At 40.0% G+C, this 16,541-nt stretch overlaps 1 protein-coding gene across 19 annotated transcripts in view; it reads left to right on the forward strand.

Moving 5' to 3' along the window:
* Positions 1 to 16,541, forward strand: part of MYO9A (myosin IXA) — a 171,413-nt gene that overhangs the window by 55,929 nt on the left and 98,943 nt on the right. For all 19 annotated transcript variants that reach the window (XR_014519173.1, XM_083475476.1, XM_083475474.1 and 16 more), the window contains 5 exons: positions 615 to 741; positions 9,595 to 9,684; positions 13,562 to 13,678; positions 14,020 to 14,154; positions 15,984 to 16,105. Coding sequence is in view for 18 of the 19 variants with exons in the window: in XM_083475476.1 (XP_083331602.1) it covers positions 615 to 741; positions 9,595 to 9,684; positions 13,562 to 13,678; positions 14,020 to 14,154; positions 15,984 to 16,105 (591 nt within the window). In the remaining variant the exon portion in view is untranslated. The remainder of the gene's footprint in view (positions 1 to 614; positions 742 to 9,594; positions 9,685 to 13,561; positions 13,679 to 14,019; positions 14,155 to 15,983; positions 16,106 to 16,541) is intronic.

Consider the following 16,541-nt stretch of genomic DNA (forward strand, 5'->3'; position numbering starts at 1 on the left):
ATTCAGAACAGATTTGCTTAATAACATTTTGTTTGTTTTCGTATCATTTGTCCCTTTATTTTTTAAATATTTATGCCTCATAGCTAGACACTGGAGAGACCTGTCAGGAGTAAACATGGACCAATGGTATCAAATTGTATGGGAATCAGCCTTACAAGAAAAGCCAACCAATAAACTGAAACTGACACAGGGACAAATAGAAGAGGACACCTTAACTCTAGTCTGGCTCCCCTTTATCACATACACAGCCCAACAAGACAACAACAAGAATCCACCAACAGCATACAAATCCATCTGGCTTACCTGACCCAACAAGCGTTTAGAAAAAATCTGTATATCAGCTTGTCCCTTTTTAAGTAATCTTAATATAATATCTAACATCCTAGTAAAACAGGAAAAGCTGTGGCATTGTATTATTAGGTGTAGTACTGAATATATTTGCCTAATAGCTGATAAATGCAACACATAATGTGACAATATGCTAGTATATTGAAATACTGCTTAATAAAGTCTGGCATACAAAATCACAGAGCCCAATATCTAGTGAAATGTTGGTAAACTTGCATTTACTGTGAAGAAAAAGAAAGAGAAAATGTGTTGTTTTATGCCCATAGGATTTTTTCCATTTTGTCTGCAATACTACACTTGGGTAACATCTGTTACAAGAAGAAAACCTACCGAGATGATTCCATAGATATCTGTAATCCCGAAGTCCTTCCTATTGTCTCAGAGCTGCTAGAGGTAAGCCATGAAACTTTGACATGATTTACCCAGTTCTTCCCTTTCTTTCAACTTGGGTATTTTTGAAGGTGGGGCTGGGGAGAAACTCAGCCTCTTAAAAATATATTATTGATAATGAAACTATTCGTTTTGGTAGTTTGGTTCATTGGTCTTCAACTGGTGGGTCAGGACCCACTGCCAGGTCACAGCCTGATCTAAGGTGGGTTGCAATAGCAACACTATCATCATCAGCACCATCCAGCTATATGAAAAGAGAGTTCCATTGTCATGTTGCTACTGGCGCACTCTGATGACCTTGTCTCTAGTTACCAGCTCCTTATCTGAGGGGTGGGGACAAGGGAGGGTTCTGGAGTGGATTTGAGTTTCTAAGATGTATATTTTAAACCACACTTCATGGTGGGAGAAAGGAGGTGCTTATAACACTACTTGCCTTAATTTTGAAGTTGTCATCAGAGGCACCTGTGAATAAATGAATCAAATGAATGTAAAGCTTTCTTTTTTTAAAAAAACCCACACCATACTTAAAATAAGGCAGACTAGTGCAGTTCTCCCATACTTTTATAATAGTTTTTGACTTTGATCACATGCAGTTTTTACTTCCTACTGACTTAATTTTGATTTCTCACAAAATGCTCATCTACAGTAAGTTAGGTTTGTAGTAAGTTTTATTAGCATCTCTGGAGTGTTTTCTGCAAGCGTTACAACTGAAATAGCATTGTGTACTTTCTAAAAGTGCATCAGATATGTACTTTCCCCCATGTTTCTTTTTCAAACAACTAGAGTAGAATAAAATCAGTGCAGGTCAGGTGGGCCAAAACTCAGAATGAGCTCAGGCTTGCAAGAGAGGTTAAAAATAATAAGAAAGGTTTCTTCAACTATGTTCAAAGCAAGAGGAAGAACAAGCAAGTAGTAGGTCCTTTGCTTGGAGAAGACAGAGGAATACTCTTGGGGGACAGAGGAGGTGGAACTGCTCAACACCTACTTTGCCTCTGTCTTGAATGAAAAGGAAAGCAGTGCCTGACCTGGTGATAACAGAATAAATGATGCAGGGAAGGAACTGAAGCCCAAGATAGGAAAAGAGGTGGTAAGGGAACACTTAACTATTTTAAATGAATTCAAATCTCCAGGGCCTGATGAGCTGCACCCAAGGAGTTTACAGATGTAATCTCAGAGCTTCTGTCTGTAATCTTTGAGAATTTTGGGAGAATAGGTGAGGTCCTTGCTGAGTGGAGGCAGACAAATGTTGTCCCCATCTTCAAAAGTGGGGGGAAGGAAGACCCAGGTAACTACCAACTAGTCAGCTTGACATCAATACCAGGAATGCTCCTAGAACAGATAATTAAGCAGTCAGTCTATGAACTCTTAGAAAAGAATGTTGTGATTACGAAGACTCAGTATTGGTTTCTCAAAAACAAGTTTACAGGGCTATGGCATGAATGTAACAACTGTCCTACATTTTGTCTCACAGGAACTATCTAGCATACATAATTTGTTGTCTTTGAGCCTTGAGGTTCTATACAGATTTATACATTCATTCATTCATTTTTAAAAAAACAAACCACCCTTCACCAGAATACATTCTAGGGCAGTTTGCAGAAATTAAAATACATAGCATGACTATCCATAGCTAATAGCTCTCAATAGTTCTACCCTCTATGATTTTGTCTTATTTCCTTTTAGAGGTATCTGTGCCACTTGCCATTGCTCACATAACACTCTTGTTTCTCCTTGCTGGTAGTTTGATTTTATTTTGCACACATATATACCATCCTTTAACCAAATTGTTCCCAGGGTAGTTCATGTCAAGATACAAAGCAGTTTTAAGACTCAAAACTTTAAAAGCCAGTGAAAATAAATTGTTTTGGTGCCAGATAAACACCAATAAAGTGGGTACCAGGTGAGCCTCTTCAGTTAGGAAGCTTAATAGGCAGGGCACCACTACTCTTTCTGGTGAGCATTGAGCTCTTCGGTTGTACCAAGAAGTTAATGACACTTGACTTCCAGCATGAAGGTCTTTGAAACAGAAGAGATAATTATTCTTAGCTCTTGGCCTGAGATTAGCTCTCCATTTGCTGCAATTCATCTGCTTTGTCTGAAACAGCATTGTCAGTTCTGGATAAGTAATCTTCAGTCTGTCTTGGCTTCCAACCAGCCTTTTGTATGAGTCTGGCTGCATGATCTCTGCTCTTCCTTCTGAGCTATTTTGACATTTATAGGTATCAGTATTCTTTTACTAGTCTTTAAAGTATAACTGGCCACAGCACTTCATTGCTACTTGACTTGTGGTGGATATCTCAGATCTACAACTGTGTTCATGTCCAGAAACAAATAGGATACTTCACTTTTTTGACAGAATGTAGGAGTGCAGATTTTAAATATTTATAATTTCCGAGAAAAAGGGAGCTTTAAATAATCAATGTTAAGTCATATTTCCTGTTTTGAAATTTGTATTCCTTTATAAATCTGACTTCCTGTTGCATTCAGCATCTGAAAACCAGTTTCTCATTCCACCTCCTTTAGAGGCATGATTGGGTGGGGACAAAAGTATAGGCCTTTGCAGTTAAAGCACCCAGACTATGGTACAATCTTCCCCATAGTTGTCCAACATGCTTTTAAGACTTTTTTTTTGTTATTATCTAGCCTTGCCTCTGGTCTGTGCTGAGTTTCTTCTCTTGCTGCATTAATTTTTATTGTTGATTTTTATCAGCATTGCTTTTATGCATTCATTTGTATAATTATACTTTTAATTGTGAGTTTTCTTGGAAACCCATAGTTCAAGATGAAAGGCAGAATTTAAATCCTGATCAAGGATGCATAGTAGTTGGTTGCTGTAACAAAACATATTGGTTTGCAACTAAGAATAGCTTTTATTCAACATAATTTATTCAATATAATCCAAAACATTTTGGTAATGCAGCCCTTTTCACTTGCAAAATTATGTCTGCTAAGAAACCCACAGATTTGTTTGAGCCTCTCTAAACAAGCCAAAGATATCAAACAAGATTGCTTACTTTAAAGCTAAGGATGCTAAGTAAGCATACACTTACTTGGAATTTAGTCCAGTTCACCAAAAATGGGATTAACTTCTGACTAACCTGAATAGAATTGGGCTGTAGAATTCAGGATCATACACAGAAACGGAATGTGTATTGTAGTTCTATGCATGCAGATCCTGATTACAATCCTGGTAGGGTATAGATTATGGTTTCTCCTGGATTACAGTGGTACCTCTGGTTACGTACTTAATTCGTTCCGGAGGTCCGTGTTTAACCTGAAGCCGTTCTTAACCTGAGGTAACACTTTAGCTAATGGGGCCTCCCACAGCTGGCGGTGCGAGATTTCTGTTCTCATCCTGAGGTAAAGTTCTTAACCCAAGGTACTATTTCTGGGTGAGTGGAGTCTGTAACCTGAAGCGTCTGTAACCCAGGGTACCACTGTATTATTATGCATCTGGCTAGTTCTTGGCTCCAAAATAGCTACAATGCATCACATGTATAATTCTGAAATGCTTAATCTCTGGAAGTCAGACATTCCCCCTCAATGGTATTTTCCCTTACAGAGACCAGGAGAGCTGTATGTAACTAAGTTCTACACTGAAATTAATGGCCCTAAGTTAGCCATGTATATTAATTTCAGTTGATGTCAGGGCTGAAGTCCGATGTAGGTCAGCACGAAGAAGCAGAGGCAGTTGTCAGTGCTTTATTCAAGGAAACGGCATACAACTCAGCAACACTTCCCAGTAGGTCTTGCCCCTGCGGAGCAGTTGCCGGGACTGAACTCCCTGCCTTCCACTCCTAAGGCTCTTCCTCTCCCAAATGTTTCCCAAGCAGTCTCAAACTCTGTCTGCCCATCTCTGACCTCTGTTCCACTCTCCTCATTATCCTGTGTGTTCTTGGAGACCATGGGGAGCTTGTCACAGCAGGAGAGGGAAGACTCTCAGGAGCAGCCTCTTGACCCCCCTCCTCTGCTTCTGTCTCAAAGTCTAAACTTCTCCCTGTTACAGGTTCCTCCTCCTCACTAAACTTCCTTCAGTATCCAGCACCTCCCCCCCAAGCTTCTCCGTCTGATCTCTCATCGGTTTCCCACCACCAATCCCTGGGCTCTGGACCTTCCTCCTCTGGGATTTGCCTTGGGGGTTCCCTGACTGGCACCTCCTTGTTGTCCAGCCAGCCCCTGACAATTGACCTATTTTAAGTATGACTACCATTGGATACTGGGACGCGGGTGGCGCTGTGGGTTAAACCACAGAGCCTAGGGCTTGCCGATCAGAAGGTCGGCGGTTTGAATCCCCGCGGCAGGGTGATCTCCCATTGCTCGGTCCCTGCTCCTGCCAACCTAGCAGTTTGAAAGCACGTCAAGTGCAAGTAAATAAATAGGTACTGCTCCGGCAGGAAGGTAAGCAGCGTTTCCGTGCGCTGCTCTGGTTCGCCAGAAGTGGCTTAGTCATGCTGGCCACATGACCCGGAAGTTGTACGCCAGCTCCCTTGACCAATAAAGCGAGATAAGCGCTGCAACTCCAGAGTCGGTCACGACTGGACCTAATGGTCAGGGGTCCCTTTACCTTTATCTTTACCATTGGATACAACATAAAACCTTTACCTAAGCCTGTTTTACAGGACACCCATGAGCTTTGTCTGCCCTCGTGGTGTCCCTTTATATCCAATTTATGCTTGCAGTAGAAAACCAGGGAGAAAGGAGTCATCCCTCTTCAACACATCTGGGCAGCCTTCTTACGGACAAAGTGGGCTATAGCCCTGCCAAGGTTTTGAACCCTACCCCACCCCAAGGCATGGTCCAATCTTTCTTCAGTCACCCACAATAATATCAATATGTTTCCAGTGACTGAAAGGCTTTAGTCCATCTTCTCTGCTTAGCTAGTCATAAATTTCACTGCTGGTAGATTTCCACCTTGCCTCCAAGGAGAAGAAGCAGTTATTTTAAAACCCAAGTTACTATATTGCCTAGAAATGGCTATGGAGGGTGGGCAGGAATATTGTCCTGCTGTTTTCTCTCTCAGAAGCCATGCCTCCAGGCACTGCATCAAACAAACTGGGAGATGAGCTGCTATGAAGGGTGGTTTGGTCACAGCCCTCTGTACACCATTGTAGCTGTTGTGCACATTATTCCCATCTAGCAGAGGGTGAGTGTGAAGGGGGGGTGTTAACATTCTTGACCACAATGAGGCAGGCGGCAGGGGAAGAGCTCTCCATACACGTTTCTTTGGTTGAGGTAAGTAAGTAAACAAAAAAGAAGTAAAATTTGTTCTTTCAGCTCATTCTGCTGCATATCTACTCCACCGCTAATATTTAATGTTGAATACAGCCATGTACTTGAGTTTCATTCATACTTCACTGTGTGTGGCATTTCTCAAATAACTGTGGACAAATCAGTTTGTGGTTCTTTCCTAAATTGGCAGGGTGTGGAGAAGGGTGACACATTGCTTCTTTCTACATGGCCACTTTAAGAATTGCAAGCCTTTCATATACTGTGAGAAAACACAACATATGAATACTTCAGATAAGTGTTGAGAGCCGTTATTTGGGCTGGCAAAGGTTTAAAGTGCTTTAATTTGGAAAGCCGAGATTGCAATGGGTACATCTGTCAAATTGTTGTTTAAAAATAACCGAGTCTTGTTCAGCAAAGGAACTGAATGCTGCCAGACTGGTTTAATTTATTCCTTGCAATAGCAAATGTTGGCAATCATGCGCCTCTTATACAGACCTGAGATTTCATCCACATGTCATCACATTGAGTCTTGGTTTCCATGTTTCATCTGTTCTCTAAAACAGAATATATAAGCAACTGGAATGTTATTTACTAGTAAAATATTTCACACATCTGATGGGGAGAACTATGTTGTGAAGAAATCTCACAATTTGAGTGCTCAGAGTGTTTACTTTTCAGGCGTGTTGGAAAGTTGTCTTAGCGCTTATGAGTTGCAGAAAGCTTTGGCATTAGTTCAGTTCTGCGTGGAGATTAAAAGAGGGGGGCCACTGTACCTGTGTTCAGTGCACCTCTCCCTAGGGTGTGGTACAGTGCTGGAAAGGCTTGGGGGACGATATAGTGTTCTCACCCTCTGTTCCCTTTGTTATCACAACGTGCTTGTGCATTTTACAGGTTTGGTTGGAACAAAATTCTAGACAAGTGAAAATAAGAATGTAAGGTAGTGCCTTGTTCAGTTTATCTGTCCATTTAGCCTGGTATTGCCACCTCGTTGGCAGAAGTTTTACATAGTGTCAGACAGAGGTCTTTTCCTCATCTGCTACCCGATCCTTTGAACTGGAGATGCCAGTGATTGAACCTGGGTCTTCTGCTTGCCCAGCAAGTGTTCTACCACCAGTCTATGATCCCTCTCCATTTATGAGCTATGCATGAACTGGCTTTGGTTACAAAGATAGATGTAACTGATAGCACTGTATAGGATTATTTATCAAGAATATTTTCCCCAAAGGGCAATATCCATATAGTACACTCTGAATCTCATTGTGCAGGCTAGAACCATTCTTGCTGTGAAATGTGCAATCATTTAAAGTACTGTGTGTTCATATTGGCCTTTTTGCAAGGAAATCCAAGGTCAAAGGTTCAAGATATCTTCGAGCTGGAGCCAGTTTTTGTTTGGAAGTTGGAACTGACTTGGGATCATGAGTGGAAGGCCAACTATTCTGAGACTGTATTTTTCATTTTATTTTACTAGCCTGAAAGTGTTATGAAGGCAAGGTTTATAAATGGTGTCTTTTACAGATACTGTGTTAGAGGAATGTGAACTTGTGTCCAAGTGGAATGAAATGCTTTCAGTGAATCATAACACACACACGGGAGTTTAACCTCTCCAAGTAATACAACCCCACGTAACCATTTCTGCTTCAGACCTTTAGTATGCATTCCTTTTGTGTGTCAATAGCTTTTATAGTGTTAGGGATCCTTCTGTGCTTAGAGCTGTCATTTTGCCTTGCTTATGGCACTGTCATTTTCTCCATCTGCCTCAGATTGGCTCGCTTTTTTGCTTCACATCAGGAGGTCTGGATGTAATCATTAGGCAGAGTTTTACATAGGAGTCACTGTATGGAAAACCATGAGCTCCCTGTGGAACACTGAACCCTCTGTATTGAAAGCATATCTCCTTTGTTTCCTTCTCTGGACTCAATTGAGATAAGGCACTTCTAAAGTCATGGAGCTTATTATAGTGGTACCTCAGGTTAAGTGCTTAATTCGTTCTGGAGGTCTGTTCTTAACCTGAAACTGTTCTTAACCTGAAGCACCACTTTAGCTAATGGGGCTTCCTGCTGCCACTGCGCCGCCAGAGCACGATCTCTGTTCTCACCCTGAAGCAAAGTTCTTAGCCTGAAGCACTATTTCTGAGTTAGCGGAGTCTGTAACCTGAAGCGTATGTAACCTGAAGCGTATGTAACCTGAAGTACCACTGTATTTCATTTTACAGGAAGGTAGTGGACTGTGTTCCCTGATCTGCAGAACTTCCAGATACTTGTAGTGTGGAGAGCACACTAGAAGCAGAATACCCTTGTATGAAAGAGCTTTATGTGTGGGTGTGTGTGTGTGTAGGCAGAAGAAGGCAACTTATGCATCAAAAATATTGGACCTCATGTCCTTTAAACTGACACTTCACACTAGTTTATGATGTTGTTTCTCACCAAAACTTTCATTGAACTAAAGGTAATCTAAATCCAGCCCTTCCTAACTAGGTGCCCTACACATAAGTTGGACTCCAAATCCCAACATCTGCATGGGCTGTGTTCTGGGATGATGGCACCTGTAGTCCAACAACATATGAAGGGGGCTAGGTTGGGAGTGGCTGGCCTGGTCAAATATAGTTTCCAACAATGGCCAGCCAGCTTGCAAGCAAGACCTGAAGTTGATGGCCATTCCTTGTTGTTCATTGACAACTTCTTTTAAGCAGAGGCTCTCCATATAACGGTTCCATATAACGGTTCCATTGAGATCTATCTATAGTCATTCATTATAGTAGCTGTTTTCTATAGTCTTTATCTATACTTTAACAACAACAACAACATGTAAGTGGGTGGCTGTCACCACAACTTGCAATGAGGTCTATAGTTATGTATTGTGCACAGTGTTTTTTTCTGGGGGGACGCATACCCCTAAACATTTTTTTAAAGAAAAAAAGCACTGATTGTGCAAATATGTACTTTCTCCTGTCTGCTTTGAACCTATTGCAAAACTGTCATTTTTAGGCGGATCAATTATTTGGGGGTCAGAGTGGGCTCACGCAGATGAGTTTTAGATGAGACATCAGTTAAAATCAATGTTTACCTATTTGCAAAACAATAGTGATCTACCTCATAGGTTATTGTGAAAATGAATAGAACTGTAAAGTACTTTGTATATTAAATACTGTATAAATGATTAATAAATACTAGGAGAATAAGTGTATATAAAACTTCTTAACAGGAAAAGGAAGTCTTTTATAACTACCTTAAGGAAAATCCTATGTTCAAAAGAAAGATTTCAGACTGCCTGACTCTGTAGTCCCTGGCCAAATGCAGGTCCTGTTTCATGAGTAGCATGGGCTGCCCTTTGCTATGAGGTAGGAACCTTTCATGGGCCTGGGGTAATGGAAATATTTGATCACACTAGAGAGCTATGGGGTTTTGTATAGCTTTAGCAATTGAAAGTAAGCATTCAGATACTAGTGCAAAAGAGAATAATATAGAAATTAGGAAACAGGATGTAATATAGAGTTTATTTTGTGTTTTAATGTCAGGTTTATAATTTGACTAACACTGGTACTTGAGGCACACAGTCTAGTTCTTCTCCAAGTCTTAACCTTTATATGTTTGTAAAATTATGATTAATAGTGATTTTTTTCCTCCTTAGGTAAAAGAAGAAATGTTATTTGAAGCACTAGTTACAAGGAAGACAGTGACTGTGGGGGAGAAGCTTGTATTACCGTACAAACTGGCAGAGGTATGTGTAGCAGATGTCTTAAATTTGGGAAATTACATGAGATAGCCTAGGAAAATACATCTGCACAGTTTAGGTTCCTGGAAAATGTGGGGGTGGGGCATAGGTGGCAAGGCTTACAAATGTGTAAGCAAAGATAAGACCATCTTACAACTGAATCAAGAATGAATTCTAAATTCAAATCATACTGGGCATGAAAACAAACATGGAATATACTTACAGATTTCACTGTTGGCAACTGTGTGTATTTTATTTACCGTCACTACTGTTTAGCTGTTTGACTCCTCCTGCTATATTTTTCTAAACTTATTTCATCTTTTATCACAGTGTGTCTCCAGTTATCTCTCTAGTCTGGGAAGTGTGCATTACTAACTTTCTATTTCAGTTCTTTATCCTCAGCTACTAAACTGAGAATAATTATATAGTCATTTTAGGCATGTAAAAAGTGGACAAAGAAGCAACTTTGAAATGTAGAGTTCTTTATGTAGAGTGTCTTTAAAATTATGACTGTTTTCTGTTCTGAAGTGTAACCCTTGAATGTGTTTTAGTAATCCTGACCACTGAAGGAAAACATATGAACCTACATTGTTTAGAATTCCAGTAATCTGAGGAATTCTGACAACTCCTCAAATCTCTACGTAAATTTCAAATAGGACCAGATGCTATTGGGATAGTTCCAGTTTCCTATACATGTCATCGTGTTCAGCTGTATATTACTAAGCATAGGATGTAATATGGCAATATTGAGCACCTTATCAGGTGTAATTTGGAATAATGTGACTGACATTTAAACACCCCTATGCGACCTGCAACTAAACTGGTTGGTTCAGGTGTGTCAAACTACCTATTGAAACATTAATAAACTGAATTGTTAGTAAGCTGGAAAAGCTTCAGTCACAGGTGAACTGGAAGCAAACATCAAAGGATATGGTCTGAGTCCCCTTGTTGCATTAGTGCCTGCTGCTTGTTGTTACTCAGTGTTGGCAGTGATGATAAGTGTTTTGTTGCAGATTGGGAACATGACAATATCTGTATTTTCAAATGGCTTGCATTTTGTGCAAGGACTGCAGCTGTCTAAGTGAGCCATGAATCCAAATCTTCATCTGTCAGCAGAATGCTATCCCAGCTAGCATCATTTTTAAGATACTGTATTCCCAGACAAGCCTCCAGGGAGAGGTAGCATTTTACATTGTCTTTCCAAAGTAATAAGGAATACCTGTGTTGAACTACAATTGTGACTTCACACAAAACATTGCTTTGGAAGTTACAAAAGATTACAAAGGATTGTCCTAGTTTCATGTTTCCTCCATGATCTCCCGTAGCACTCATTTTTGTAAATTCCAAGATGACAAACAAATAAGACTCTTAGTACAGATATGGACTTTTTCGCTAGTGGATAATGTGAGAATATGTATAGAAGATTAGTTGGACAGTTGCCAAAAATGGTGGACCTCTGTTCTGAGGATGCTATTGTTGTAAAAGGCATTTTGATAACAATGCTGCTCTTTGAATTGGGATTTGAGGGGGAGAACTGAATCAGCAGAATGTGAAGTACATACTCTGTCCTCTCAGACTGAGGGTGTCCCTCCTGTATGCATAAGCAAGTGGTTTTGCAAGAAGCTATATTCAAAAACAAGACTCTATTAAGAAATATTTGTGGCTGGAAAATGGTCTTGAATATATCATCTCAGTGTGCAGTTGATGTTATGCATGTATTTGGCTTTGGCCAAAATATTAGTAGCATATGTAAGATATGACATCAGTAAAGGACATGGAAGAAGAGAAATTGAGAGGAGGGAGTGAATATGGCAAGCATCTATTTCTTGTTTGAAAAAAAAATATGGTATATGTTAAGGGCTCATCTCTAGTTAAATCACACAGTTGGGATTAAAGCTGATTCGGTTCCTATTACTTTTCTTTAAAAATACTTTTTATGGAATGCATGGAAGGTCTTTTTTAAAACTTTCTTCTTTAGCTTATAGAAATGCAAAGAAAGTATCTTGCTCTAATAACTGGCCGAGCAGAAGTATGGCGGAACTATTCTCCAAACTTCTTTTAAAATATCCCCATTTCTATCTTGTTCTCTGTTAACTTAATCATGTGACTTTAGATGTGACGTCTGATAGAGAACAGGTTATTCTGCATCCAGGGGTTCCGAATGTGAGACAAACATCCCTGGAGAAATTCAGGCAATTGTTAAGAACGTTTCTAAATTACCCCTGACACATATGACCCTCCCTTGTTTTTATGTGTCTTATCTTGGGGACTGGTGCCAAATGGAGGAGGCAGGGCAGAGGCAAAGGAGAAGGGAGGTGGATCTGTCACAAAGGATGGCAGTAAAGTCATATTGTTGCAAGGCTGACTGAAATTTTATAGTGGTCATGTTTCACTGTAGATAGATCCTGCTGTGGTTTGCTGCTGTTCCCAGAGGCCAGTTTACCAACCACAATGTAGTTTATTCATTTGGCCACATCCTGATGGTGCCACAGAATCACATAATTGGGATTTTCGCATGGTGCACATGTACTTGGGGAGAGGGCTTTTGCCCATGAGACCATAAACTGAGCAACCTATCATATGCTTTAGCTTGTTTGTTGCTGTTGGGGAACTTGGAACTTTTTTGAGTGTCTGGTACTTGTCAGAACTTGGACACTTTCAGCAATTGCACAGTCTCTGTTGAACTGGAAGAGACTTATTTCCATTCAAAGAAGCGGTGGGTGGGGAAGAAGTAAGGAAGAAAGTGGCAAATGGTGCGTCTTTTATTTTCCTTCCTTTTAATCAAGGTTAAGCTTTGCTTATATAATCTGCCTTCCTTATGCACAGTTTGTTTTACTGGGGGGAGGAAAGCTCTGTTTTTAAAATAGATCATTACTGGCAGTTGAAGTAGTGTTCTTTTGTGGGTTTTGACATAAATACTATCAATAGGAGGACTTGGTGTTTTTTGTTTAATTAGCACTCTAGTTTACAGCTATTCCATGCAATTCCCATACTTGTCAATGGATAAATAAAGTGATCCACATGGACTAAGAATGAAATGCAAAGTGATGCCCCTCCCCGAGAATCACAAAATATGTGAACAAAGAGAACTTCAGCAGGCCACAGTAATCCATTAGATCTCCTAATATGAAACCTTGGCTCATTTTCCTTTCAGAAAATGTTTTGCTTTTGGGAGCAGAAGGTTTGTGGAAGCAGTCTTGCACTGTATAGCAGTATTTTGTCCCTTTTCCTTTAAAATTGTGCAGAAGGTTTTGAATCAAACTACATGGCAGAACAATAAACACACTAAAGGATTTATTGCCTCCCAATATATTTTAGTAAACTCAGCAGGTGTCAATGTAATCTTTGCTTTAACCCTAGAGAATGTAATTATTGTACTAGAAGTAAAGATGTTAATCCATCCTTTAGAGTGTTCATGGGATAAAACTGGGGTATGTGTACAGACATTACTGCTTCCCCAGGATTATTCTCACCAAGAAAAATCAGGAATGGTCTTTGGGCTAATGGGTGGAAAATAACTAGAGAATGTAGTTTTGCTAGTAGTGAAGAGAGGTTTGGGGTGTCTGTGAGACAAAGGTCTTCACCCAGTCTCATCCTGGATGGAAATCCTGCTTGCAAGTAAGTAATGGTATAGAGCCAGTATAGTGCAGTGGTTAGTGTCAATCAAGACAGGGGAGACCTGGATTCAAATCACTTCACTGGATGGCATTGGGATAGCCACACACGCTCAGTCTAACCTACCTTATCGGGTGATTGTGAGGGTTGAATTGGAGAAATGGAGAATGTATGCCTAACCCTTGAACTCCTTAAAGAAAGGTGTAAATGTTATATGAAGATAATGTGACTGACTAGAAATAATGTACTCATTCTCTTTTATTTTTAGGCTGTTACAGTGCGGAATTCCATGGCTAAATCGTTGTACAGTGCTCTGTTTGATTGGATAGTTTTTAGAATTAACCATGCACTTTTGAATACCAAGGACTTTGAGGAGAGCACCAAGGTAACACCTAGGCTCGGTTTAAATGTCTGTTTAGATTTTATCCATCCTTCATATTGCAATTCTATAGGTTTTATTTGTGTTGTCATGCTCAGACATTGCATGTAGCCATTTTGGTAGAAGAAGGTTGGATTTTAGCAGTAGTTTGAGCTTGAGGACAAATCTTTGGACTTTTGTGACCAAATAGAAGCATTGCCTTAAGACTTGTATACAAAGTGTATTTTTATTTAAGATCTGAACCAATTCCGAAATGATTGCAAGTGCTTTAATATGTGTGTTCTTGTGCAACCTATCAAATTCATGTATTAAGGGTAATATTTATAAAACTTCACTTTATGTTGCAGACTTTGTCCATTGGAGTACTTGATATTTTTGGGTTTGAAGATTATGAAAGTAACAGTTTTGAACAGTTTTGCATTAATTTTGCAAATGAACGTTTACAACACTATTTTAACCGACACATCTTTAAATTGGAGCAAGTAAGTCTTTAAAGCTACATAGTTGCTTTTTTAAAAAACTAATAGCGAAGTTTCATTTATTTTATTAATAGTTTACTAATATTGACTATATTACTTTCACCTGAAAGTAATTTCACTACATTATTTGCATTTGCAGATGTTAGTTCTAGTGTTACTATTTTTCATAAAACCATTTAGAAAAGTATTTTGTTGGAAGTTCCTAATCAAACTGCATGCTTGTGTTCTCACCTCTCAATTGATATGAAGATCATAGCAGCCCTCACAGAGCCTTAATTTTTCTCTCTTCAGTAGAATGTTGGCCGGCCATCTCAGCTTAGGCTACATCTTATGCAGTGTCTGACTAACTGTGCAGGTGAACACAGAACTTGAAATTCTAGTCTGTGGACAGTTGGAAACATTTGCTTTACAAAGGCAAGGCTTTCTGCAAACATTCATGGGTACTTTGCTATTGAAACTTTGTACATGTTCAGAGGCCACCTGTCCAAGTTGCCAGAAATTGGGGAGATCTAAGATGGCAACTCGGAACAGGTCATAAGTGTCCAGGGGTCAGGGCTACTGCAGACTACAGTGTATTTGATGCTGGAAGGAGTATAATCAGAGATGAAACTCTGAAAAGCTTCTAGAAGAAATCAGACTCTATTGTTCTCTAAAAGACAGGTTCTGTAATTAAATCAATTTCTGTGTTTTCATTTAATTACTAGTTAAAAACAATATTTAGCCACTATTTGCCTGGTCAATAGAGCATTTTTTTGGCCATCAGAACTTAGGCATTCAGTATATGAAGATAGGACTCACAAACCATCCCCTCCTTGGGGTGCACAATTGCAAGAAGAAAAACCTTCTGATCTTCCTCTAAGGCTCCTTCCTTTCTATATATTTTCCATATAAAACTGGTCCTAAAGGATCTACATTGGCTCCCAGTATGTTTCCAAGCACAATTCAAAGTGTTGGTGTTGATCTTGAAAGCACTAAAATGCTTTGGTCCTGTATACCTGAAGCACTCAATGTGAAAAGTGAGGGTACAGGGAACCAGGCAGAGAGCCTTTTCGGTATTGATGCCCACCCTGTGGAAAGCCCTTCCAACAGATGCCAAGGAAAGGCAGCCCTATATTGATGTTTTATTGTGTTTTTCTGGGAGCTGCCCAGAGTGGCAGGGGCAACCCAATTAGATGGGCAGCATGTTGTTGTTGTTGTTGTTGCTGCTGCTGCTCAAACCTTGTAGTTAAGATTTATCTGAGCAACTCAGCCAGGCTCTAGATGTGAAACAAGCTGCAGGGCCTTCTGTTGGCACCAGGAGGGGAAAAAAGAGGAGCTGAAGGCAGTTCTTTTTTCTCAACTTGTTCCTTTAACTGGCCTGAGATGTAAGTCACCTTCTAACCCTTTGTAGGATTGGAAGGAATTGAGGCACCATTCTAACTGTGCTTAAAAAAAAGTAGGGAGATTTTTCAGTGGAAGAGACCTCCTGCCCTGTTCCCTTATATTCCCTCCCATATCTACACAGGGTGCAGAAATGTGGCAAATCAATATGCTGATAATCGGCACGTTTGGTAGATGCAGCACAGGATGTTGCTGCAGCATCATTATAGGCCACCCTACACTTGATGTAGGAAACCCTTGTATTCCATGACATATTAAAATTGTCTGTTTACGTGGTTGCTGGTATTTGGGGGAAAAACATCAAAGGAGCAGCCCTCATGCACAGGCTTCCTGAGTTTGTTAGCATATGGCTTGACTTTTCACTGTGTTTAGCAAAGCAGATTGCTTTAAAATACTGCTAAAATATTATGTGGGGTTTTTGCCTTAATGAATGTAACTTGCTCCCATCCCAGGAGGAGTACAGACTGGAAGGCATCAGCTGGCATAACATAGAATACACAGACAATTCTGGCTGCATAAACCTTATCAGTAAAAAGCCAACAGGGTTGCTCCATCTGCTGGATGAGGAAAGCAAGTGAGTATGTTGTTGCCCCACTCTTGTGATTGTCAGGTTTCGGATCACTAAAGTCCTGTGTTGTTGTTGTTTGCAAGTGAGTAGCAGCCTAAAAGTGAAAACCAAAATAAGAAAGATCCCTTATGATTATCCATCCATTAATATGTTAAAGATCTCCTTACCCTTAGGGAGGAGGATGCAAATGATCAAGCTGTCCCCAGGACGAGAATGCTCACTCAAGTTAATATGGTCATCTGTATGGGATGTGCTGGATCTGCAACAATATATTACATTGGGTTGTTGTTCAGGGTGCCAACTCATGCCCTTATCCAGTGCTTTTTATCTAAAAAAATGTTTAGGGGTACTCTCATTTTGACTCAAGAAAATCACCATTTAATAGTTCAAATCAGGAAAAATAAATAGGGACAAAAGTACAAAGCGTCACAAAATGTTTAGG

Source organism: Podarcis liolepis, assembly GCF_965112155.1.
Source record: "Podarcis liolepis genome assembly, chromosome: 14".
Lineage (NCBI taxonomy): Eukaryota > Metazoa > Chordata > Lepidosauria > Squamata > Lacertidae > Podarcis > Podarcis liolepis.